This window comes from Somniosus microcephalus, chromosome 28 (assembly GCF_052327205.1).
Source record: "Somniosus microcephalus isolate GS21.2 chromosome 28, FLI_Smic_1.0, whole genome shotgun sequence".
In the NCBI taxonomy this organism is placed as follows: domain Eukaryota; kingdom Metazoa; phylum Chordata; class Chondrichthyes; order Squaliformes; family Somniosidae; genus Somniosus; species Somniosus microcephalus.
Genome location: NC_141014.1, coordinates 10,869,035 through 10,894,283, shown reverse-complemented (window position 1 = coordinate 10,894,283; position 25,249 = coordinate 10,869,035). Strand labels below are relative to the sequence as shown.

Here is a 25,249-nt window from a genome sequence, read left to right as displayed (position 1 = left end):
GAGAGAGAGACAGACACAGAGAGAGAGAGACAGACACAGAGAGAGAGAGACAGACACAGAGAGAGAGAGACAGACACAGAGAGAGAGAGACAGACACAGAGAGACAGAGAGAGACAGAGAGAGACAGACACACACAGAGAGAGAAAGAGACAGAGAGACACAGACAGAGAGAGACAGACACAGACAGAGAGACACAGACAGAGACACAGACAGAGAGAGACACAGAGAGAGAGAGAGACAGAGAGAGAGGGGGAAGAGAGAAAATGGGGAGAGAGTGGTAGAGAGAGCAGGGGAGAGATCAGGTTTCCTGCTTTTGTAGGTCAAAATGGTAAACATTTGAGCAGTCCGAGTTTGTGAATACATGGCACTGTCCTCACTCACAGCACAGGATACCGTTATGCTGCATTCACTTGCTGCAGTTTGGCACTGTACAGTCCCAGAGACAAAGCAGCCCCCTCCCTCGGCCCCAGAGACTGCTGTCCTGTGTGAGCGACGCTGCAGCTGGATCGGGGCAGAGAAGCGGCAAGTGCAGGAAGGTTACACCAAGCAAGGTCACAGAAAGCAGTCGGATCACACAGAGACCCAAATGTGACCAGCACTCGGGGTGAAGCGGGGCGAATCTACACCCCTCGGGGTGACAGGGAGGATCCACCCCAACCCCAACCCCAGGACTTCAGATCAGCAGAGGACGACACCCCCCCACCTAGGGGGGCTCTCTGGTATCTTGATCCAGTGGCCATTGTCCATGTATGAGCCTGGGCTATTTGGCCATGGGAGGCTCCCTGCTGTGGTCGATGGTCAGCGAGCAGCGGCTGGAACCCTGGCTCGCCCGAGCCAATCATCAGACCCACTACAGGGCAGGCCAGGGAGTGAAGGTGGGAGCCGCCTGGTCTGTGGGCCCTAGGTACTCACTGGATAATCTTGCTTTGCCATTCTGGTTTGCCGGGAGGGTAGAGCTCAGGTCTGCAGCCCACCCTCCCCTCTCTGTAGTTATTGTTCATGTGTCAGCCCTGGCTCAGTGGGCAGCACTCTCGCCTCTGAGTCAGGAGGTTGTGGGTTCGAGTCCCACTCCAGGGACTCGAGCACAAAAATACAGGCTGACACTCCAGTGCGGTGCTGAGGGAGTGCTGCACTGTCGGAGGTGCCGTCTTTCGGATCAGACGTTAAACTGAGGCCCCGTCTGCTCTCTCAGGTGGACGTAAAAGATCCCGTGGCACTATTTTGAAGAAGAGCAGGGGAGTTCTCCCCGGTGTCCTGGGGCCAATATTTATCCCTCAATCAACATCACTAAAACCAGATTATCTGGTCATTATCACATTGCTCTTTGTGGGATCTTACTGAGCGCAAATTGGCTGCCGTGTTTCCTACTTTACAACAGTGACTGCATTTCAAAAAGTACTTCATTGGCTGTAAAGATCGTGAAAGGCGCTACAGAAATGCAATCCTTCTTTCTTTCAGTAAACAAACTTGATTCCACCTGCACCAGGCAAGTCAAAGTCCTGTAAATATATCAGTGGTCTGACTGGTCAGAACCAGTTTCTCCATGTTTGGACGAAGAGAAACGTCACCCAGCTCGGAGACCTTATTAATCCAGTTCCGGCCTCTTGTAATTCCACTTTAGGAGTCAGCCGGCACAATTAGTGTCAGCGGGCTATTCGACTGTGGGGGGAAGCCGAGTCCTGTTCTCCAATGTACACCCTGGCTGCGGTTCCCCTTCCTAACCCAGAGTCCCGGGACGGCGGAGGAGGGGGGGCGCGCGCTGTGTCCAGATGCAGGCCCCCCCCCTTTTACTGCCACTGGGGGATCGGAGCCAGGGAAAACCAATGGGCCGGAAGGTCGGAGCGATGCCCCGACTGCTTTATATTACGGAAATCTTTGCTTTTGCTATAGCCGGCATTTTAGCCCCCTGGAGCCGGGCAGCAAAACCCACCCCCCCCCCCTCCGAGGGCACTTGATGCCAGGAACAGGCATCAACACGGGTAATTCAGGGCTTCAAACTGGATATCAAACCCCCTGCTCCACCACATCCTGGGCTAAAAGGGTTCAATTATGAGGACAGGTTGCATAGACTGGACTTGTATTCTCTCGAGTATAGAAGATTAAGGGGTGATCGAATTGAGGTGTTTAAGATGATTAAAGGAGTTGACAGGGTAGAGAGAAACTATTTCCTCTGGTGGGGGGAGTCCAGAACAAGGGGGCAGAACCTTAAAATTAGAGCCAGGCCGTTCAGGGGTGAGGTCAGGAAGCACTTCTTCACACAAAGGGTGGTGGAAATCTGGAACTCTCTCCCCAGAAAGCTGGTGAGGCTGGGGGTCAATTGGAGTTTTCAAAACTGGGATTGATGGAATTTTGTTGGGTAAGGGTATTAAGGGTTACGGAACCCAGGCAGGTAGATGGAGTTAGGATACAGGTCAGCCAGGATCTAATTGAATGGCGGAACAGGCTCGAGGGGCTGAATGGCCTCCTCCTGCTCCTGCCCAAACCCCCAAAATCACCCCCAGTTAAACCAAATGTATTCACTCACCAGAAACACTTCCATCTTCTCTTTCTTCTGCAGGGCACAATTCTGGAGGAACGACCTCAGCTCTTGATTCATTTAAACAAACCAAAAAAAACGTAACAATAATTATAAAATCCTTCAGTTTCAATGGAGCAAAATGACAACCCTCCCCTCCCCCAGGAGCAGCAGACTTCCAGCTTCAGGAATCTCCACAAACTGTTGGGGGGAGTTGGTCCCTGACGGTCAGATTGTCACATGAGGGTCAGCAAGAGGCAATTTAAATATAATCCAAGATTAGAACCAGGGCAGAAACATTCATTAATCGCCCCGTGAAAACGAAGACTCGTTTCCCCCCTTTTGGAGGCTCCTGGGAGTTTGACCCAAATTGAAAAAAATTGGGTTTTTTTGTTTAAAAACCTTAATTGATAAAAGCTGGAAGGTGATGGGGCCACAGAGCTGGTTCAGTTACCTGGTGTCCCGGGCTGGGATCAGTTCCCTGTTCCTGGGCTGGGATCGGTTCCCTGGTGTCCCGGGCTGGGATCAGTTGCCTGGTGTCCCGGGCTGGGATCAGTTGCCTGGTGTCCCGGGCTGGGATCGGTTGCCTGGTGTCCCGGGCTGGGATCGGTTGCCTGTTCCTGGGCTGGGATCGGTTGCCTGTTCCTGGGCTGGGATCGGTTCCCTGTTCCTGGGCTGGGATCGGTTGCCTGTTCCTGGGCTGGGATCGGTTGCCTGTTCCTGGGCTGGGATCGGTTGCCTGTTCCTGGGCTGGGATCGGTTGCCTGTTCCTGGGCTGGGATCGGTTGCCTGTTCCTGGGCTGGGATCGGTTGCCTGTTCCTGGGCTGGGATCGGTTGCCTGTTCCTGGGCTGGGATCGGTTGCCTGTTCCTGGGCTGGGATCGGTTGCCTGTTCCTGGGCTGGGATCGGTTGCCTGTTCCTGGGATCAGTTGCTGGGCTCCGGGTAACTGGTTACTTTGTGACTCTCCATGTCGGTCTGTCCGCAGTGAATCCGCTCCCGGTCCCTCAGACACTCTCACACTTCCTCCCTCCCTCAGAATCTCTCAGTCTCTATCACACTCCCTCTCTCTGAGTCTCTCTCACACTCCCTCTCTCTCTCTCTGAGTCTCTCTCACACTCCCTCTCTCTCTCTCTGAGTCTCTCTCACACTCCCTCTCTCTCTCTCTCTGAGTCTCTCTCACACTCCCTCTCTCTCTCTCTGAGTCTCTCTCACACTCCCTCTCTCTTTCTCTGAGTCTCTCTCACACTCCCCCTCTCTCTCTCTGAGTCTCTCTCACACTCCCTCTCTCTTTCTCAGTCTCTCTCACACTCCCTCTCTCTTTCTCAGTCTCTCTCACACTCCCTCTCTCTTTCTCAGTCTCTCTCACACTCCCTCTATCTCTCAGAGTCTCTATCACACTCTCTCTCTCAGAACCTCTCACACTCCCTCTCTCTGAGTCTATCACACACTCTCTCTCTCTGAGCCTCTCTCACACTCCCTCTGAGTCTATCACACTCTCTCTCTCACACACTCTCTCTCAGAACCTCTCACACTCCCTCTCTCTGAGTCTCTCTCAGCCTATCACACTCTCTCTCTCTCTCTCTCTCTCTGAGCCTCTATCACACTCCCTCCCACTCTCTGTCTCTATCACACTCTCTCTCTCTCTCTCTCTCTCTATCACTCTCTCTCTCTATCACTCTCTCTCTCTCTGTCTCTATCACACTCTCTCTCTCTATCACACTCTCTCTCTCTCTCTGTCTCTATCACACTCTCTCTCTCTCTGTCTCTATCACACTCTCTCTCTCTCTCTGTCTCTATCACACTCTCTCTCTCTCTGTCTCTATCACACTCTCTCTCTCTCTCTATCACACTCTCTCTCTCTATCACTCTCTCTCTCTGTCTCTATCACACTCTCTCTCTCTGTCTCTATCACACTCCCTCCCTCTCTCTCTCTCTCTCAGTCTCGATCACACTCCCTCCCTCTCTCTCTCTCACACTCCCCTCTCTCTCTCTCTCTCTCTCTCTCAGTCTCTATCACACTCTCTCTCTCTGAGTCTCTATCTCTCACACACACACACACTCTCTCTCTCTCTCTCACAGAGTCTCTCACACTCCCCCTCTCTCTCTCCGGCTCCGGTTTTTCTCGCGCTGAACTAAACCGGTTCCAGCCGCTTCTGCCCGGCCCCGCGCGCCCCCCGCCGGCCACAGGCGGTCACTGCAGGAGGCGGAGCTATCCCCGAGCGCCCCCCGCTGGCCACCGGCGGTCACTGCAGGAGGCGGAGCTATCCCCGAGCGCCCCCTGCCGGCCACAGGCGGTCACTGCAGGAGGCGGAGCTATCCCCGAGCGCCCCCCGCCGGCCACAGGCGGTCACTGCAGGAGGCGGAGCTATCCCCGAGCGCCCCCCCGCCGGCCACAGGCGGTCACTGCAGGAGGCGGAGCTAGCCCCGCGCGCCCCCCGCCGGCCACAGGCGGTCACTGCAGGAGGCGGAGCTATCCCCGCGCGCCCCCCGCCGGCCACAGGTGGTCACTGCAGGAGGCGGAGCTAGCCCCTAGCGCCCCCCGCTGGCCACAGGCCGTCACTGCAGGAGGCGGAGCTATCCCCGCGCGCCCCCCGCCGGCCACAGGCCGTCACTGCAGGAGGCGGAGCTATCCCCGAGCGCCCCCCGCCGGCCACAGGTGGTCACTGCAGGAGGCGGAGCTATCGCCGCGCGCCCCCCGTCGGCCACAGGCGGTCACTGCAGGAGGCGGAGCTATCCCCGAGCGCCCCCCGCCGGCCACAGGCAGTCACTGCAGGAGGCGGAGCTATCCCCGCACGCCCCCCCGCCGGCCAGAGGTGGTCACTGCAGGAGGCGGAGAGCTATCCCCGAGCGCCCCCCGCCGGCCACTGCAGGAGGCGGAGCCCACGCGCGCCCCCCCGCCGGCGGTCACTGCAGGAGGCGGAGCCCCCGCGCGCCCCCCGCCGGCCACAGGCGGTCACTGCAGGAGGCGGAGCCCCCGCGCGCCCCCCGCCGGCCACAGGCAGTCACTGCAAGAGACGGAGCTATCCCCGAGCGTCCCCCGCCGGCCACAGGCGGTCACTGCAGGAGGCGGAGCCCCCGCCGGCCACAGGCGGTCACTGCAGGAGGCGGTGCCCCCGTGCGCCCCCCGCCGGCCACAGGCGGTCACTGCAGGAGGCGGAGCCCCCGCGCGCCCCCCGCCGGCCACAGGCGGTCACTGCAGGAGGCGGAGCTCCCCGCGCCGGCCACAGCAAGGAAGCCGCAGGCCACAGCAGCGGCGACAGGCGGCAACCCGGCATCAACCCAAAACTAATCCCACTGCCCCTACACTTCAAAAGTACTTAGTTGGCTGTAAAGTGCTTTGAGAAGTCCTGAGGTTGTAATAGGAACTATATAAATGCAATTTTTTTTCTTTTAATTATTTTTCTGAGGGGTTCAAATTATAATATAAACTTTGAGATCAAAGTACAAATAGTTTATAGGAACAGGAGTAGGTCATTCAGCCCTTGGAGCCTGTTGTGCCATTCAATTCGATCATGGCTCATCTGTATCGGAACTCCCATCTACCCACCTTGGTTCCATAACCCTAACAAAAATCTATCAATCTCAGTTTTGAAATTTCCAATTGACCCCCAGCCTCAAAGAGCGTTTTGGGGGGGGAAGAGTTTTCCAGATTTCCACTACCCTTTGTGTGAAGAAGTGCTTCCTGACATCAGCCCTGAACGGCCTGGCTCTAATTTTAAGGGTGTGCCCCCTTGTTCTGGACTCCCCCCAACCAGAGGAAATAGTTTCTCTCTATCTACCCTGTCAAATCTTTTAATCATCTTAAACACCTCAATTAGATCACCCCTTAATCTTCTATACTCGAGAGAAGACAAGCCGAGTCTATGCAACCTGTCCTCATAAGTTAACCCTTTTAGACCCACTGCACCCCCTCCAAATGAAGTCTAACCAGAGTTCTGTACAGCTCAGAGGGTTTGACAGGGTAGACGCTGAAGGGCTGTTTCCCCTGTTTGGAGAATCTATAACTAGGGGTCACAGTCTCAGAATGCGTTTGGCCATTTAGGACGGAGAGGAGAAATTTCTTCACTCAGAGGGTTGTCAATCTTTGGAATTCTCTGCCCCAGAGGGCTGTGGATGCTCAGTCGTTGAGTATATTCAAGACTGAGATCAATAGATTTTTGTACAGTAAGGGAATCAAGGGATATGGCGGGAAAGTGGAGTTGAGGTAGATCAGCCATGATCTTATTGAATGGCAGAGCAGGCGTGAGGAACTTGCTCTTATGTAACATAACTCCCACCCTTTGTATTCCAGCTCTCTCGAGATAAAGGACAACATTCTATTAGCCTTTTTAATTATTTGTTTGTATCTGTCCACTAGCTTTTAGTGATTTCTCTACTTGGACCCCTAAATCTCTCTGCTCCTCCACAGTTCCTAACTTATTTATAAAATACTTTGATCTATATTTCTTAGATCCAAAATGGATGACCTCACATTTGAACTCCATCTGCCACAGTTTTCCCCACTCACTTAATCTGTCAGTCTCTTTGCAACTTTCTGCTCCCGTCTACACTATTTACTGTACCACCTAACTTGATATCAGCAAACTTAGATATGATTCTTTATTCCTTCTTCTAAGTCATTGATATAGTAAAACGCTGTGGCCCGAGTACAGATCCCTTGGGGTCACCACTAATCACATCCTTCCAATTGTACATACCCATTATCCCTACTCTGTCTCCTACCTCCTAACCCATTCCCTACCCATGTCAATCGGTTGTCTCCAATTCCATGCACTCATTTTTGTTTGCAGTCTCCTGTGCAAAACAATACTGAAAATCATAGATCTTTCTGCCAACTCCAAGGTTTCAATTATTACTTCCTGCTACAAAATGGCAGCTTATATTTGGGGCAGAAATGGACTTCAGAAAATGGTATGATCTGATTTAGTCCTGCCCACTGAATTTGGTGGGATGCTATTCCACCCTAACCAGATTTGACTCGTTGGTTGTTTGTCCATTGGTTTGGACTCGTGGAGTTCATCTCCTGCATGGTGAATTTTCCATACAGGATCTGAAGTACTTCCTCAGGTTATCACAGGGCTGGGTTCCTTGTGCCGCTGGCTTTCTATCTCATCATGGATAACGCAAGAACCCTCCATGAGTTGACTACTGTAGGGTATTACAAGCCTCTGGAAACACTTCAATTCTACTGCGGCTGAACTAGTTTTGAAGTGAACTATTTAGGTCAGTGCAAAAGGACGTATTTTATGATCACAGGCCGACTGGAGCATTTGCCATGGCACACGCTCCCCAGCTAACACGGTTTCTTTTTGTCACTTCATTTGCTACCTGGTATTACTGCACAGGGTAAAGAGTTCTTTTTAGTAGATACTAGTCCTGAAAACAGCAGCTTTTATATTTCTCAGAGCCTCATCATCCTCTGCGGTCTCGTTTTGACAGTCCTCTGTGTATCTTGAAAAAGAAACAAAATCCTGGACTGGCCAAGCACTCAGCAATGTCCGATACAGCATCCAACAAATCGACTGGTTCCTGTACAGTGGCTGGTAATGCTGTCCTAAATTTTTTTTGTGAACAAGAGGTCTGATAGCAGCAAAGAACCCCTAACCCAAGAAAAAATAAACTGGCACAAAGGGACAGGTCATTGGGATTTTCTGACATGTAGAACCATCTAGAACAGCACAAGTTTCATGTGTCCTCAGCGTGTGGCTTCATCAGAACCTATCAAGTTAGCGCATATAGCAGGCAGAAAGATGCGTACACCTACAGCAGGTGGAAGAGGTAGGGCGTAACCCCACTGTACCTGGAGGAGGGGGTAGGGCATAACCCCACTGTACCTGGAAGGGGGGGGTAGGGCATAACCCCACTGTACCTGGAGGAGGGGGTAGGGCGTAACCCCACTGTACCTGGAAGGGGGGGGTAGGGCGTAACCCCACTGTACCTGGAAGGGTAGGGCATAACCCTACTGTACCTGGAGGGGTAGGGCGTAACTCTGCTGTACCTGGAGGGGGTAGGGCGTAACCCCACTGTACCTGGAGGGGGGGGGTAAGGGCGTAACCCCACTGTACCTGGAGGAGGGGGTAGGGCGTAACCCTACTGTACCTGGAGGGGTAGGGCGTAATCCCACTGTACCTGGAGGGGGGGTAGGGCGTAACCCCACTGTACCTGGAGGGGGGGGTAGGGCGTAACCCCACTGTACCTGGAGGGGTGGGGGGGGTAGGGCGTAACCCTACTGTACCTGGAGGGGGGGGGTAGGGCGTAACCCTACTGTACCTGGAGGGGGTAGAGCGTAACCCTACTGTACCCGGAGGGGGGGGTAGGGCGTAACCCTACTGTACCTGGAGGGGGTAGGGCGTAACCCTGCTGTACCTGGAGGGGGTAGGGCGTAACCCTGCTGTACCTGGAGGGGGGTAGGGCGTAACCCTGCTGTACCCGGAGGGGGTAGGGCGTAACCCTACTGTACCCGGAGGGGGGTAGGGCGTAACCCTACTGTACCCGGAGGGGGTAGGGCGTAACCCTACTGTACCTGGAGGGGGTAGGGCGTAACCCTACTGTACCCGGGGGGGGGGGGTAAGGGCGTAACCCTACTGTACCTGGAGGGGGGGGTAGGGCGTAACCCTACTGTACCTGGAGGGGGTAGAGCGTAACCCTACTGTACCCGGAGGGGGGGTAGGGCGTAACCCTACTGTACCTGGAGGGGGTAGGGCGTAACCCTGCTGTACCTGGAGGGGGTAGGGCGTAACCCTGCTGTACCTGGAGGGGGGTAGGGCGTAACCCTACTGTACCCGGAGGGGGTAGGGCGTAACCCTACTGTACCTGGAGGGGGTAGGGCGTAACCCTACTGTACCCGGGGGGGGTAAGGGCGTAACCCTACTGTACCTGGAGGGGGTAGAGCGTAACCCTACTGTACCCGGAGGGGGTTAGGGCGTAACCCTACTGTACCCGGAGGGGGGGTAGGGCGTAACCCTACTGTACCCGGAGGGGGGGTAGGGCGTAACCCTACTGTACCCGGAGGGGGGGTAGGGCGTAACCCTACTGTACCCGGAGGGGGGGTAGGGCGTAACCCTACTGTACCCGGAGGGGGGGTAGGGCGTAACCCTACTGTACCTGGAGGGGGTAGAGCGTAGCCCTACTGTACCCGGAGGGGGGGGTAGGGCGTAACCCTGCTGTACCTGGAGGGGGTAGGGCGTAACCCTGCTGTACCTGGAGGGGGTAGGGCGTAGCCCTACTGTACCCGGAGGGGGGGGTAGGGCGTAACCCTGCTGTACCTGGAGGGGGGTAGGGCGTAACCCTGCTGTACCTGGAGGGGGTAGGGCGTAACCCTACTGTACCCGGAGGGGGTAGGGCGTAACCCTACTGTACCTGGAGGGGGTAGAGCGTAACCCTACTGTACCTGGAGGGGGTAGGGCGTAACTCTACTGTACCCAGAGGGGGGGGTAGGGCGTAACCCTACTGTACCTGGAGGACGGGCTAGGGCGTAACCCTACTGTACCTGGAGGGGGGATAGGTTGTAATCCTACATTAAGTGGCAGATGGGAATGAAAAAACCCTCAACTTTACTGCTGAAATCAAGTTTCATTTGGAAAATGAAAGAGGCTCTTTGCTCAATAAATAGGACACTCCATGCACGCGGAGAGAACTGGTATCTCAAGGGCTCGCAGGTCAGACCTGAAATATAAAGCTGGGAAAATGCGGCAGGGAGATGGATGTGGAGACTCGAACTGCACAAACCTGTAAACGTGCCTCAACAGGTACACTGGTAGCTTCACTGCTGCAGAATAGCACAGCAAGGCCCAACCTACAAAATGGGAGTTATTCTCGCCAACTCCACAAAACGGCAACACCAACCAACATTCAACACCACGCAGACTTTTTCAATAAACTTTATTTGTAACACACTTGTGGTAACACCTGCAAACCACAGTTACAATTCAGTTTAGCGGCACTGGTGCGACACATGCTTAAGGCACTTATATAAAAATGTGTGTGTGGGGCGAATCCAAACAGTTTCTATAGCAACCCTGACAGGAAGAAAAATGGAGCAACTTTGAGTGAAACATAAATGTTGCAGCATATAGAAAAGGGAGACACTTTTTACTCTTAGCCCAATACCTGTGTGTTGTGCATGTAAAACACATCAGAAACTACTCATCTCAATCCAAGGTCCCAAACAATTCAGTGAATAAGGGAAGGTGTGTGGCACCTCGCGCACATTGCCGTGCATCCCTCGCCAGACATGGACACTGAATTTAAAATGGTGCAGTTTAAGCTTTAGCACATTTTCCTGTTGTTTTTTTAAATTGGAGGCCAGTGCTCAGAAAAAAAGGTCATGATTGGTCAGAGCAAATGGTTACATTATACATATATATATAAAAATGAGAATCCATTAACAAATTTTTCTTGATTACATTTTTCCTGTTTAAATATATATTTGGTCCTTAAAAGAATCACAGGAAAGGAAGTCATTTTACAAATCCAGTATAGCTAACAGATCAAAAACTGTTCCAATACAACTATGAAGCAATAACTCATTAGATACAAATGAATATATATATCAATGCTTTTCCTCTCAACAGTCTACTTGGATGCCATTGCACATTAAAACATTTGCAGAGAAGTCTTGGAACTGGCCGTGCTTGGCTTGGCTTGTATTGTTTGCACTGTTAGATGAGCATTTGTCTCCTCTCAGTACCAGCACTGTACTCCTCTTATCCAGGGAGCTGGAAACAGCCATCTGGCACCAAGCTTCACAAATAACTGGCTTCGGTGGGAGTTGTAATGTTTTGCATTTTGCACCACAGGGAGGTGTGCCACAGACAACTGGCAGTACCGGTTAGAAGCCTTACTTTTAGAACAGGAAGAATCCCCATGTTCACTGTTGTGGAGACTGACCAAGTCTCCAAACTAGGTCACTACCGTAAAACATTAATTGACGCAACAACTGGAGGAAAAAATGGCATATTCCCTTCTCCCCCTTCCCACAAAAATGGACCGTTCCAGTGGCAGATCCCAAAAACTAAGAGGCTAGACAAACAGGATTGTCACAATTTAGTTCAATGAAAATAGGAGGGTGTTGGGGAAAGCACACTGGCTGAGCAGCAGCAAACAAGGTATGGACAAAGGCAAGCTGAACAGACAGGTTTCCAGTTCGAAGTTAATTCTTTTCTGTTGCTTCCTGAGCCAATTCACATCAATAGGAAAAAAGGAAACTTTAAAATTCTGTTCTCGAACCCACCAAAATCTCTCGGGCAGTGATCAGGTAGCCTGCTGCAACTTAGGAGGTCCCTCCAAGCAGCAAGACTTCAAATATGAAATGAGACATTTCCATTTTACTGTGCAGAGCTGCTGTTAACACACAGCATCAATGCTTGCCTCTGCAAGTGGGTTTTCAGGTCATCGCTTGTGCCACGTGCACAACACCCATTGATGTTTGTGAACCACTGAATTGTCTATGAGTGTGTGTGTGTGTGTGTGTGTGTGTGTGTGTGTGTGTGTGTGTGTGTGTGTGTGTGTGTGTGTCCCACCAAATGGTTTTAAAGGATTGTCAAAACAAAGTAAGAGTTCTGTTGTCTAAAATTAGACACTAGTTCCAAGAGCCTCTTGCCCAACAAAATGCTACATTCCTGAATCACAATACTAAAAAAGTAAGCCAGGTTAACCAAAAGCTCTTTCTTAAAGCCAATGAAAAGGATTGCTCCACAGGCTCAACTCCAGGCCAAGTCTGGTCACAAGCTGAGAATCGCAGAGCAGTCATTAATTTGAAGAAAAAGAATTCTATGCCGGGGTTAAACCTTACCCCTCCTTATCTGGGTGCGCTGCTGCACATATGAGCCTTGTTCTTCCTGATGCACAGTAACTGTTCTCTGCTATTAGCACATTACAAAATTATTTAGAAAGAATTTATATAAAGCCGAGGGGGAAAGGAGAGAGAGAGAGAGTGCCCTGATGTTACCAGCTGCAGCATAAAATACACAGCTATGCATTTTATAAAATCTTAACAACAATTGGCCCAATGGTGGCGCTTATACTGCGAGTCCAGGTTGGCGCTTTGGCAGTTATTCAGCAGCTTTGGGATCGCCGGCATCACTACGACCTTCGACATCATCGTCTGAGATTTCGTCCACTTTCCTGCCTGGGGTGCGGCGCACAGTGAACGGCAGATCACCACGCCTGCAAAGAAACACGTAAACATTTCTGTATGAACTTTATGCCAAGCAATTTCACAGCTTGCGAATGGGAGATTGGTCTTTTTTCAACATGTTGTGCTTCCATCTTAGTAATGGCACAGATAAAATGGAGGCCAGAGCCCCTCCCCACTCCAGCCAGCTGTGTCTAGACAGATTACAAATTAAATTGTGCCCACCAGCGATTAGTTTAAGGACTCGACAAGCTCACAAATTAGGACCCTTAAAACTGGCAACAGATTTTTTACCAATAGCAGCGGCTGCAGTCAAAGCCAGTTCCAAAGGACAGTGCTTGAACTGACTGACTCACAGCCCTCAGTTACTTAAATAAAACAGCGTCTACTGTGATTCACATGTACCCACATTTCCTTGCAGTTGTTCATTACTCGAGTGGACTGAAGACCAGGAGATTTGGTTAATGTCTTAGGAACACGAGGAGGCCATTCAGCCCATCGAGCCTGTTCCACCATTCAATCCTATTTACCCGCCTTTGCTCCAGATCACTGGATACTCATACCTAACAAAAAATCTAATCGATCTCGGTCTTGAATATCTCAATTAACTCGCCATCCACAGTCTTTTGGGGAAAGAGCTCCAGATTTCCACTACCCTGTGTGTGAGAAAACGTGCTTCCTGACTACACTTCAAAAAAGTACTTCATTGGCTGTAAAGCGCTTTGAGACGTCCGGTGGTCGTGAAGTCTTTCCTTTTTCTGGATTTTATTCCCGCATGGCATAGTTCCAATTTTAAGACTGCACGACCTTATTCTGGATTCTCCCACCAGCGGAAATAGTTTCTCCATATCTACCCAGTCAAATCCCTGGTCATTTTAAACACCGCGATTAGATTACCCCTCAAACTGCTAAACTCAAGGGAATACAAACCAAGTCTAGGCAACCTGTCCTCAAAGTACAGGGACGATTCAGTCCTGACTAAACCATCAAGCTTGTGGGCTTTTTACGCTAGATATTGGCCATTTCCATAAGTGGACCTTAAATTCCCGACAATCAAGTGCTTTAACCGGTTGAATATCTAGACAAATGATGGCGAGACCCAGGGATCACAACAGAAAAACTTTTACTCTGTAAACCAGCTGTGCCACTTGATTCTCCCCTCTCAGAAAGCAGACCGAAGAGACATTCTCTGACACTACAGATGGTTTATTCAAGTAAATCAGTGCATTATGACACTATACTTAAGAGGCTCCCAATCACTCTTCATTTTTTCCCTCACTGTAAAACTTGCTGCAGCTCCAAACTGGCACAAACCGAAAACACATGCCTGCCCCCCGGCCCCAAAACACAGACCGGCCCCAAAACACAGACCGGCCCCACTGCCCCAAAACACAGACCTGCCCCACTGCCCCAAAACACAGACCTGCCCCACTGCCCCAAAACACAGACCTGCCCCAAAACACAGACCGGCCCCACTGCCCCAAAACACAGACCTGCCCCACTGCCCCAAAACACAGACCTGCCCCACTGCCCCAAAACACAGACCTGCCCCACTGCCCCAAAACACAGACCTGCCCCAAAACACAGACCGGCCCCACTGCCCCAAAACACAGACCTGCCCCACTGCCCCAAAACACAGACCTGCCCCACTGCCCCAAAACACAGACTGGCCCCACTGCCCCAAAACACAGACCTGCCCCACTGCCCCAAAACACAGACCTGCCCCACTGCCCCAAAACACAGACCTGCCCCAAAACACAGACCGGCCCCACTGCCCCAAAACACAGACCTGCCCCACTGCCCCAAAACACAGACCTGCCCCACTGCCCCAAAACACAGACCTGCCCCACTGCCCCAAAACACAGACCTGCCCCAAAACACAGACCGGCCCCACTGCCCCAAAACACAGACCTGCCCCACTGCCCCAAAACACAGACCTGCCCCACTGCCCCAAAACACAGACTGGCCCCAAAACACAGACCTGCCCCACTGCCCCAAAACACAGACCTGCCCCAAAACACAGACCTGCCCCACTGACCCAAAACACAGACCGGCCCCAAAACACAGACCGGCCCCACTGCCCCAAAACACAGACCTGCCCCAAAACACAGACCTGCCCCACTGACCCAAAACACAGACCGGCCCCAAAACACAGACCGGCCCCACTGCCCCAAAACACAGACCTGCCCCAAAACACAGACCTGCCCCACTGACCCAAAACGCGGACCTGCCCAACTGCCCCAAAACACAGACCTGCCCCCACTGACTGGCAAAAACTGAAAACACAGACCTGTCCCTCTGGCGGGAAAGCTAAAAACTGACAACTAGTCCTTTTAGAAAGTTTAGTTTTCCTTTTCTGTCCAAGTTTCCTAGTCAAATGTTGACATTTCCCTCATTCCCGTTACATTTAATTTTAAAATTTTACAAATCTCCCACCTTGTTTACCCTTTCCAATTCACTTCGAATTTCTCAGCTTTTGTACCATGATTTAAAACACCCCTTTGGACTTGTCCCAGTACTGCCTTAAATTAAATATATCTTTACTTCTGCTGCCTCACTCCTGAACATTGTTTCAGGTACGGGTTCGCTGCCCGGGCAAAGGTTGCAGCCTTCACGTGGTGCGCTCCTCTCCTTCCCAGGTGACAGCTATAACAAAGTGAAAGCGAGACCGTAAAAAGTGACTGGGAACAAACAGGAGCTGAGCAGGCCCAGTCCACTTAAAGGTGTAAGGCATTGCTTTCTTAACATGCTCAGCAGCAGGACTGTTCCAGTGTTCGTACTTCAGCGCCCTCTCCTTACCTGAGCTTGCTCTTGAGCGTGCTGACCTCACGGGTCATTGCATCTGCAGTTTCAGTCGTATCTTCCAGCTCTCTCTGCAGTTTTCTCCGGGAAGCGTTAGCACGCTGGGCTTCCTCTTCAGCCTCCTCCAGCTGCCGTTTCAACTGCTTCAAACGGGAATTGGCTTTCTCAACCTGCAAAAGAAACACGAGGAGATAACCTCTGACGTACACTGGGATGTTTTTCTACATTAAAGGCATTATATAAATGCCAGTCGCTGCTTCTGGCTGAAACGTGGGGTCGGAATTCAAGAAGAAAGACTGGTATTTATATAGGAACTGTCACTATCTCAGGATGTCCCAAAGTACTTCACAGCCAATAAAGTACTTTTGAAATGCAGTCACTGTTGTAATGTAGGAAACGCGGCTGCCAATATGCGCACAGCAAGCTCCCTCAAACAGCATTGAGATAATGTCCCGATAATCTGTTTTAGTGATGTTGGTTGAGGGATAAATAGGGAGAACTCCCCTGCTCTTCTTTGTATAGTGCCGTAGGATCTTTTACATCCACCTGAAAGGCAGGGCTGGGCCTCGGTTTAACGTCTCAGACAGTGCTGCACTGAAATGTCAGCCTGGATTCCATGCTGAAATCTCTGGAGTGGGGCTTGAAGCCATGGCTTTGACTCGAGGCGAGCATGCTACCGACTGAGCCACAGATGGCACCATTTCAGTTTACACCATTTCAGGAGCGGAGGTTGCTTTAGGCAATGATGAATGCTACATCAAGAAACAATCTCATTGGCTGTACACCAAATGAGAATGGAAGTGACCTAGTAGGGTTGCGAAGGGGTGGAAAGTTTCCGGTAAATTTCTGGAAATTTTCCACAGGAAGTTTAGCTTGGGAATTTTGCCCAATAAAGCACATGCTAGCATAATATTGTTTTTTTTTGTATTTCTTTCATTTTTTTTTTCCCCACAGGTCCTCTCTTAATAATTAAGATTCCATATCTATTAGTAATTTAAAGAAATTCCTTAATCAATATACAGGAAACTTTGTGCTATCCGGCACCGAGCTGTTGCCGTCCCATCAAAACTGCCGGACAAACCAGCGCTAATGTTGAAACATACGGAGATTTTGAGCTCCGTATCTGGCAACAAACCCTGTTGCTTACAGCTTCTAAACAGTCGGCCGTACCTTGCAAGCGTCTCTGTAGCTTAGCAACAGCTTCAGCGAGACCTTGCAGAGCTTGACTGTTGAGAAAAAAGCAACGAAAAGAAAAAAAACCTAACGAAACAGCTCCTGATTTTTGCCGGTGGCTCGAGCTTGCCGGACATTTAGCCTCCGGATAACACAAAGTTTCCTGTATGTTTATCTTCTTACTTGGCTTGTTTTAATAATGTGTGTGTCTGTGAACAAATGTGTCCGGATTGGTTGGATGAACGATTAGTTCCCAGTAGTTACTGACAATGCTGCGAATATGAAGGCTGCTTGGGCTCAAGTAGAGGAGGCCTACCCTCATATTACGTCTATTGGGTGCGCAGCTCATGGGCTCAACCTGCTCCTCAAGGACATCATGGGTTTGAGAACCATGGAAACACTGTACAAGAGAGCCTAGCAAGTTGTTAAGTATGTCAGGGGAAAACAGGTAGTCTTGCTGACTAAGAGAGTGGAGAAACTGGTGGCTATCCAGGCAAACCTACAACTTATTGAGCCAGATACAGAAGTGTCCACCACACAGCTAGACAGTGACAGAGGAGGAAATGGACATGTCAGAGCCAGAGAATCAGGAGGAGCAATGATGAGTAGAAGACTCATGGGTAGAAGACTCAAAGGGACAAAAATAAGGACAAATTACAGGCTAAATAAGCTCACGCTCTTTTTATTTTATTTTAGATGGGTCTTTTTTGTGGGGGGTTCAATAAAGTTCAAAATTATAACCTAAATAAAGTTTTGAAAGCCTGTTTTTATTTGTATGGAACAGTATGTCTATTTTGATGACAAAGATAATATAAGGGTCAGAGACAGAAACCATCAGTGTGCAAAAAAACTAAAGTCCCATAAATTCCCATGGAAAGTTTAGTCTTTTAAAAATTCCCGGAATTTTGCAACCCTATGACCTAGACAGACCTTTTAGACAAGGGGTCAGCTTTGTGGTGTTTCCTTGCACTGCCTCTACTACTCGAAAGTCTCCCTTGTGTCTATGGTGGCCAGGAAAGCAGGCAGTGCTCACGAGTCCTCACCAGATCACGGTACACTTTGATCATGACTTCCTCGGATGCGTCAGACGTGGCTCAGTTGGGAGCTCTCCAGAGACTTGGGCACATAAGCCAGGCTGACGCTCCAGTCCCGTACTGAGGGAGTGCTGCACTGTCGGAGGTGCCGTCTTTCAGATGAGACGTTAAACCGAGGGCTCTGCCTGCTCTCAGGTGGACGTAAAAAATCCCAGGGCACTATTTCGAAGAGGAGCAGGGGAGTTCTCCCCGGTGTTCTGGTCAATATTTATCCCTCAACCAAAACAACAAAAACAGATTATCAGGTCATTATCAGATTGTTGTTTGTGGGAGCTTGCTGTGCACAAATTGGCTGCTGCAATTCCTACATTACAACAGTGACTACAGCCAATGCAGTACTTTGGGACGTCCTGAGCTGGTGAAAGGCGCTAGATAAATGGAGCAAGTCTTTCTTTTCTTTTTTGTGTCCTACTGCTTTGCCCATTTAATTCAACGTTCCATTGGATGAATCAAAAAGCACTGATATTCTGGATTCTCTTCCAGCAACTGGGTCAATTTGGTCTGGCCTAGCCTGGAACAGGCTTCACGTATGCAAGAAGTTGAGATGACAGAGCCAAGGATGACATGCATCATGGGCATGGCAGTGGTAAGGACCCGTGACACTGGACTTAAAGCCGGTGTTTCAGGACCAGTGGCTGAAAGGTTGATGTCAATGATTACAGACGAATGGGTCAAGGTAGCCACCCTCTACGTGCTATGATCGGATTTGAGCTGTCGGTGTCAGGAGGTACTGAACACAGTTCAAGTAGTTTCTCACAGGGTGGGAGGGAATTGAGAGCTGTCCGCAGACTGCTCCTCCCAGCAGCCGGTTGGAAAGCTGTATTAGCAGAGGGTTGGCAGGTCACCTGCCTGTTGTCATCTTCTTCTTAGGCAGTCCCTCGGAACCGAGGATGACTTGCTTCCACACTAAAAATGAGTTCTCAGGTGACTGATGAGTCCAATGCGGGTCCTACAGTCTGTCACAGGTGGGACAGATGGTGGTTGAAGGGGCGGGTGGGTGGGGTGCTTGGGTTGACGTGCGCTCCTTCCACTTGGCTTCCGCTTGCTCCCAGCGAAGAGACGCGAGGTGTTCGGCGCCTTTCCGGGTGCTTCTCCTCCACTTTGTGCGGGTCTTGGGCCAGGGATTCCCAGGTGTCGGTGGGGATGTTACACTTTTTCAAGGAGGCTTTGAGGGTGTCCTTGAAACGATTCCTCTGCCCACCTGGGGCTCTCTTGCCGGGTCGGAGCTCCGAGTAGAGCACTTGTTTTGGGAGTCTCGTATCGGGCCTGTTATCTAGGTCACAAGGTGCAGGAGGAATTTCACAGAACACAGAAAAAGAATGCTGGTTGGGGTGGAAAGATAAGTACTTTGCTGCTGATTTAATAACCTTTGTAGCTGCTGCCTATGTCATGCTGTGGAATGAAGTATGCATGCACAGCTTTGCTGCAATTCACCATCGCGGCGCGAGGTAATTGGTTTGTTAAAAGATATTTCACAGCACGAAACCGTACTTTAACCCCAAGGCAAGTTTCTGATGAAGCGTGTTATCTTGGAGGAACAGGTAGGGCAGATATTTATTGGGCAATAAATGCTGGCTTTGCCAGCGACGCCCAGATTCCAGGAACGAATAAAAAAAAAAAATCTGAAAGCTACTCATCTTGGGTAGGTCTTGCCGGTCTGAGCAGACACCTCTCCGCCAAGGAAAGTGCATGGCTCAGGAAGATATGGGGAAAAGGAAAAGGAAACAAATTAACTTGTGCAGTTTACGTTTCAAAAAGTGCCACATAATAGGCTTGCCAGCAAATCTGAAGCCCATGGAATAAGGGACAGTGGCAGCATGGATACAAAATTGGCTAAGTGACAGGAAACAGAAAGTAGTGGTGAACGGTTGTTTTTCGGACTGGAGGAAGGTATACAGTGGTGTTCTCCAGGGGTCGGTATTGGGACCGCTGCTTTTCTTGATATATATTAATGACTTGGGTGTACAAGGCACAATTTCAAAATCTGCAGATGACACAATACTTGGAAGTATAGTGAACAGTGAGGAGGATAGTGATAAGACTTCAAGAGAACACAGACAGGCTGGTGGAATGGGCGGACATGTGGCAGATGAAATTTAACACAGAAAAGTACAAAGTGATACATTTTGGTCGGAAGAACGAAGAGAGGCAATATAAACTAAAGGGTACTATTCTAAATGGGTGCATGAACAGAGACCTGGGGAGAGTATGTGCACAAATCGTTGAAGGTGGAAGGGCTGGTTGAGAAAGTGGTTAAAAAAGCATACGGGATACTGGGCTTCATAAATTGAGAGAGAGTACAAAAGCAAAGATGATGAACCTTTATAAAACACTGAGCCGACCTCAACTGGAGTATTGTGTCCAATTCTGGGCACCACAGTTTAGGAAGAATGTGAAGGCCTTAGAGTGGGTGCAGAAAAGATTTACAAGAACGGTTCCAGAGATGAGGGACTTCAGTTATTTGGATAGACTGGAGAGGCTGAGGTTGTTCTCCTTAGAGCAGAGAAGGTTGAGGGGAGATTTGATAGAGGTGTTCAAAATCATGAGGGGTCTGGACAGAGTAGATAGACAGAAACTGTTCCCGTTGGCGGAAGGGTCGAGAATCAGGGGACCGAGATTTATGGTGATTGGCAGAAGAACCAAAGGTGACATGAGGAGAAACTTTTTTACGCAGCGAGTGGTTAGGATCTGGAATGCACTGCCTGAGAGGGTGGTGGAGGCAGATTCAATCATGGCTTTCAAAAGGGAATTGGGTAAGTACCTGAAGGAAAAAAATTTGCAAGGCTAAGGGGAAAGGGCAGGAGAGTGGGACTAGCTGAAGTGCTCTTGCAGAGAGCCAGCACGGGCTCAATGGGCCGAATGGCCTCCTTCTGTGCTGTAACCATTCTATGATTCTATGAAAAGCACATCATTCAATAGACATTAAAAGCTGCGACTGACCTGGTCTTTGTATTGATCAGAATTGCGTCTTTCATCCTCCATCTGCAGCAGTGCCTCTTTCAGCCTTTTTTCTGAGCGACGCACCAGCTTACTGGCAGCTTGCCTATCCCTAGTTAGACAGGACAGTAAAATTAGTTTACAGATTTTTCTCAAGGTGCCGACACCTACTGGCAAACGGATCCATGGGTGCGGACAGTCCCCTGGACTTTATCCAAGGGGTTTTTCATGAAAGTCTAGTCAAGATTGACAGGCTATTTGACTTTTGGGAACATTACAGATGAGCCCAGTCCTCTCCAAACTCAAGTATTCAGACAACCAAACTTCCCAGCACGGGTTACTGGATAGCAATCAGAGGTGCACTGCTGGTTAATGTTTCCCCTTCCCAATCTCAGTGGTTATGGCCTAAATCTGCCTCAAATGAGATCAGTTAACTAAGCACAGACCAAGGATCAAATCTGGGGCATTCCTGCAGTACGTGACTCAGCTCCACATAGCGTGGTATTTACCAAGCTAGCCAGCGAGAGTCAAGTCTTAGCATTTTGCAGCCGGTTAAAAGGTATTTGAAAGAGGGTCATTAATCAGTGAGATTTTAAACTTAACTCAGTGTAAGCATCATCATAAATAAATCTATTTAATAAAATACCCCCAATTTAGTACCACTCACAAATACTGCCCCCTGTCTTGCCCCACTATCAACTAAATCAACAGCAGTTAGGTGACAGTCTGGACTGGTCCATGCCTACCCATCCAAATTAAAGAAGCCAAAATAGAAATATCCAGTAAGTATTTGTTTGTTTTTTTGAGCAGTTGAAAGAGTGGAGAGAAGAGGCTCAAATGGCCTTCAAAGAGTGCACAGTGGTCTGAACCAGTGTCCTTTAATCCTGATTATTCAAAATGGCTTCAAGTGTTTTGTCACTGATGACCTAACAGTACTGAAGGGCACACACCTGGTTACCAGTGATAAATGTGAACCCCTCCAGTGACGACCAAATCAGCAATGTGACCACCACCAGTTTTTTGGGGGGTTATTTCTGTGCTTAAATAGAGGTTCATCAGTGCACAGGGGCACTGATGTCAAAACACCATCACGTAACAAAAGGGAACTTTGCTCTAATAACATGCTCCAATTTCATAACAGCACCAATGTCAAACTGCAACATTTACATTTCCCAAATCCACCATTCCTGTAGCCTGGGTAAGACTGCCTATACATGGGCCAAATGATGGGCCTGATTTGCTTTGGACACTTAGCTTGCAATAATTTTAAAACCAGGTCTTCCCTCCCACCCACCCCCCCTTCCTAAAATACCCCTTCCTGGCATATTTCATCTATAGTTTTGATCGATTTGTACCGGGTTTCCGCATCGAGTTGCTCCTCCAGCTGAACAATTTTGGCCTCCAGTGCCGTGATGTTTGCCTTGTACTTGGATCTGACAACATTCTCCATCTCCTGCAGCTTGGCTTTCAAGTCCTTGTTCTGACGATCCAGTTGCTGGCGAGCATTTTCAGCCTTCTGAGCGTTGCTGCGTTCAGCAGAAAGATCTGTATTTATCTGGTCAACCTGTTTAACAGAATCATTAGGAGATGTAAAACATTTTCAGCTTTAGTTCTCGCAGCCAGTTTTCTTCGAGAGCATGGAGTGAAACCCTTCGACCAACCTCCCCTACCCTACAGCAGCATATGGCAATTCCAACAAACTAACTTTCCGACTAAGCTATCCCCAAAGTACAGGGGTAGGGGAGTACAGGGGTACTTCAGCTATATTAATTCAGAGTTCCCAGGGTTTAGGCTCAGTAAATCATGCAAGCCAATTCCCTGTGAGGGTTTCAGAACACAATTATTTTAATTAAAAAAATCCAATAGGCAACTCAAGGAGTGAAACATCCTTTTATTTAAAAAATGAATTTCACAATGTCTGCCTGACTGTATGGATTCTGTGCAACCCACATGCCCCGACTAATCATGCTGACTTCATGTAGACCAGGTTTACCTCACTAAAGAACAGTTTCCAAGTTACAATGAGATTGAAGGCATTCTCGGGTACTGGCTGGCTACCGACCTATGAAATATACACAGTAAGGTCATTTCACCGGGCTCACTGCCACTTTGGCGCCTTGACAGGAGTGAGTATGGGTCAAAGAGCCAGGGCTATGCTGTTATAGTCTTATTTCCAACCTGTGCTGATGTTTAGTGACCTTGCACAGCCGCATCGGTCTACTAAAATTATGCCCAACATTCCCTGACTCAACCATAATACTCCACAATTGATCAAGTCAAATGGATTATTTGGTCCGAGTACTGGAACATTTTCTGTAATCCCCTATTTCTTGTCTGCAGAGGTCAGTTTAAGAGGTTTTTCAGCTGCACTTTGTGACGTTCTCATTGTAATTCACAGTCGCAAAATAAGTGATAGCTCATGGGACATGTACCTGGAGATTGGCTTTCTTGAGGCGATCATTGGCCATTTCAGCATTGGTCTGCTCCTCCTCTACCTCTTCCTCCAGCTGAGCAATCCTGGCCTCAAGGCGTCTCTTCTCATCCAGAGCCAAAGACCTACGAAAGGAGTCCACGGCATTAGTCAAAGGAGTCTGTCAATTGCAGCAGTTTCCATGCCCGAGTCAGCACAACCACTGCAACAAAAGCCATTCCCCTATTCAGAAAATGCTGCCAGTCCCACGGAGCCCATTCTAAACTCACTTTCTCCCTCACACATTGACTACTGCAAGTACAAGTGCCAGCAGTCCGGTCACTTCACCCAGGAGGCCAATCTTCAGCCCCGAGCCTGGCCAGCTGTGTATAGTGTGTTTGTTAGTTATTTTGTATTCCACAAAGACAAGTTGCACTGATTGAAATAAGTGAATCCAATCACAAAGGTTTTTATGCTCCCGTACTGTGAAATAAAGCCTCATATCTCACCAAGTGTTTGCTCAGTCGGCTTTTGAGGAGATCAAAGCAGCGCACATGAAAAACACGTGTATCCACTTCCCATCAAGGGGATACGATTACTACACCTCAGGTTAGATACACATATTTGGGTGGTATGGAGACACCCCAGAATACAAGATGTTCAAACCACTTATGGGGGTGACTACCCAAGAGAATGCCAAACAGAGGCCTAGGCCAGTTGTAGCACCCCTACCCCTGTCATAACTGACTTCAGCCCAGCAAAGATTTTAAAACTTCATGTTCTTAATGAGATTATATGGGTTTGCGCCCACTGTGCTCGAGTTTCCAAATCAAGCTAAGAATCCCCATCCTAATATGGAGTGCGCGCACACTCTGCACGGGGGCAGATCACATCTTCCCAAGCCCAAAGAATTTAGACAGATTGGCAAGACCCAAGGAATTCTGCAGGAGCTTATCCAGCTAAAAACACACAACTTACTAGTATAGAGCACGAGCAAGCTTCCTGCCGTTTCATCAGCCAAGACCACCAGTTAGTGCCTTGGCATTAAGGGTTATCTGCAGTCAAGTGGGGAGAATCCCACCCTCGGTCTACCTCTCTAGGCTCAACCAGCAAGCCAAGTCAAATCAGTGCTCTGGAGTACTGCGCACCTACTAGGCCCAGATATCAGATTACTGAATCTACTGTAGAGTATCGATGGTCTTCCAATCCATCACCAGTCAACTGAATCCAAAGGAGACTCTGCTCAACTCTTTCCACATAAAGGAAGGAGTCATTAAACAACTGCCCTGTGAATGGTGCAAGAGTTGAAAAAGAAAATAAAGCCCACTTAAGAGAAGCACATACTTTCCAGAACTGTTGCTGGCAATCTCCTCAGCCAGTTCATCCCTCTCCTGCTGTACCAGCCGCTTGGCACGCTCTGCTGCAGCAAGCTCCTAGATAATTAAAAGAATAAAAAACTGTGCTTAGTGTTAGTCATTGTTGTTCAACTGGTCATGTTATTAAAAACTTGCAACAAATGCATCAAAATAACCATATTTAAACAGTTGCTGAAATGTGTATCTTACAGGTATTCTCCACCTGTGAGATTAATGCTCCCCTGTGGAATCCAGCACAAATTCTCCCACTCTTTCAGCAACTCCAGGACTTCTGCTTAAGTTACAGTATTCTTGGGCTGCACGTCACAGTCATTTAATATAGACACCAGCCATGATATTACAAAGGGACAGTATCAGCTGGTTGCATAGAGCACTCAAAATGAGTGTTACAGAATCCAAAGGGGTTGTAAAACTGTACATTGCGGTCATCTCCATAGTGATGGCAAGTTTTGCCAGTTTTCATAAAGTCAAGGTGCATGTGAGATCAAAGGTTTTTGCACAATTGAGTTGAATGCTTTTTTGCTGGCAAGAGCTACTCTAGAGACCAGTTGCTTTTTACAGGACCTTCACTGCATCTCAGATTTGGATACTGCCTGCCCTTTCATAATTAGAAACTGTATTTTCATATAATTCAACTCCGAAGGCAGTGAAAGTTTCCAACACATCACTAAAATTACAGATCCAACTTTGCTTAGAGCACTAGCTAGTGAGTGGATTTTTCTGGCTGTGGAAAGATTGGGCAAATCTACCACCCTGCTCAGACTAAACTGCTGAATTCCTCGGTCAGCATTTGCATGCAGTTTAA

The 25,249-nt window shown here is 49.4% G+C and overlaps 2 protein-coding genes across 6 annotated transcripts in view; both read right to left on the bottom strand.

Moving 5' to 3' along the window:
• LOC147098782 (mitochondrial glycine transporter-like) overlaps positions 1-4,711 on the bottom strand; it is a 109,635-nt gene extending 104,924 nt beyond the window's left edge. Inside the window, exons 1-2 of one of the 3 annotated variants that reach the window (XM_085969466.1) lie at positions 2,970-4,711; positions 2,525-2,586 (exon numbers count right to left, since the gene is read on the bottom strand). In XM_085969466.1, coding sequence (XP_085825592.1) covers positions 2,525-2,539 — 15 coding nt within the window. In that variant the 5' untranslated portion in view covers positions 2,540-2,586; positions 2,970-4,711. Of the gene's footprint in view, positions 1-2,524; positions 2,947-2,969 lie in introns of those variants that run through there. The other 2 variants (XM_085969465.1, XM_085969464.1) reach the window with 2 other exon arrangements.
• A 5,670-nt stretch (positions 4,712-10,381) lies between these two features.
• The window catches only part of LOC147098781 (myosin-9-like), a 148,368-nt gene continuing 133,500 nt past the window's right edge, over positions 10,382-25,249 (bottom strand). For all 3 annotated transcript variants that reach the window (XM_085969461.1, XM_085969463.1, XM_085969462.1), the window contains 6 exons: positions 24,413-24,501; positions 23,091-23,214; positions 22,014-22,222; positions 20,662-20,770; positions 15,452-15,624; positions 10,382-12,684 (listed from right to left, as the gene is read on the bottom strand). In XM_085969461.1, the coding sequence (XP_085825587.1) occupies positions 12,570-12,684; positions 15,452-15,624; positions 20,662-20,770; positions 22,014-22,222; positions 23,091-23,214; positions 24,413-24,501 (819 nt within the window). In that variant the 3' untranslated portion in view covers positions 10,382-12,569. The remainder of the gene's footprint in view (positions 12,685-15,451; positions 15,625-20,661; positions 20,771-22,013; positions 22,223-23,090; positions 23,215-24,412; positions 24,502-25,249) is intronic.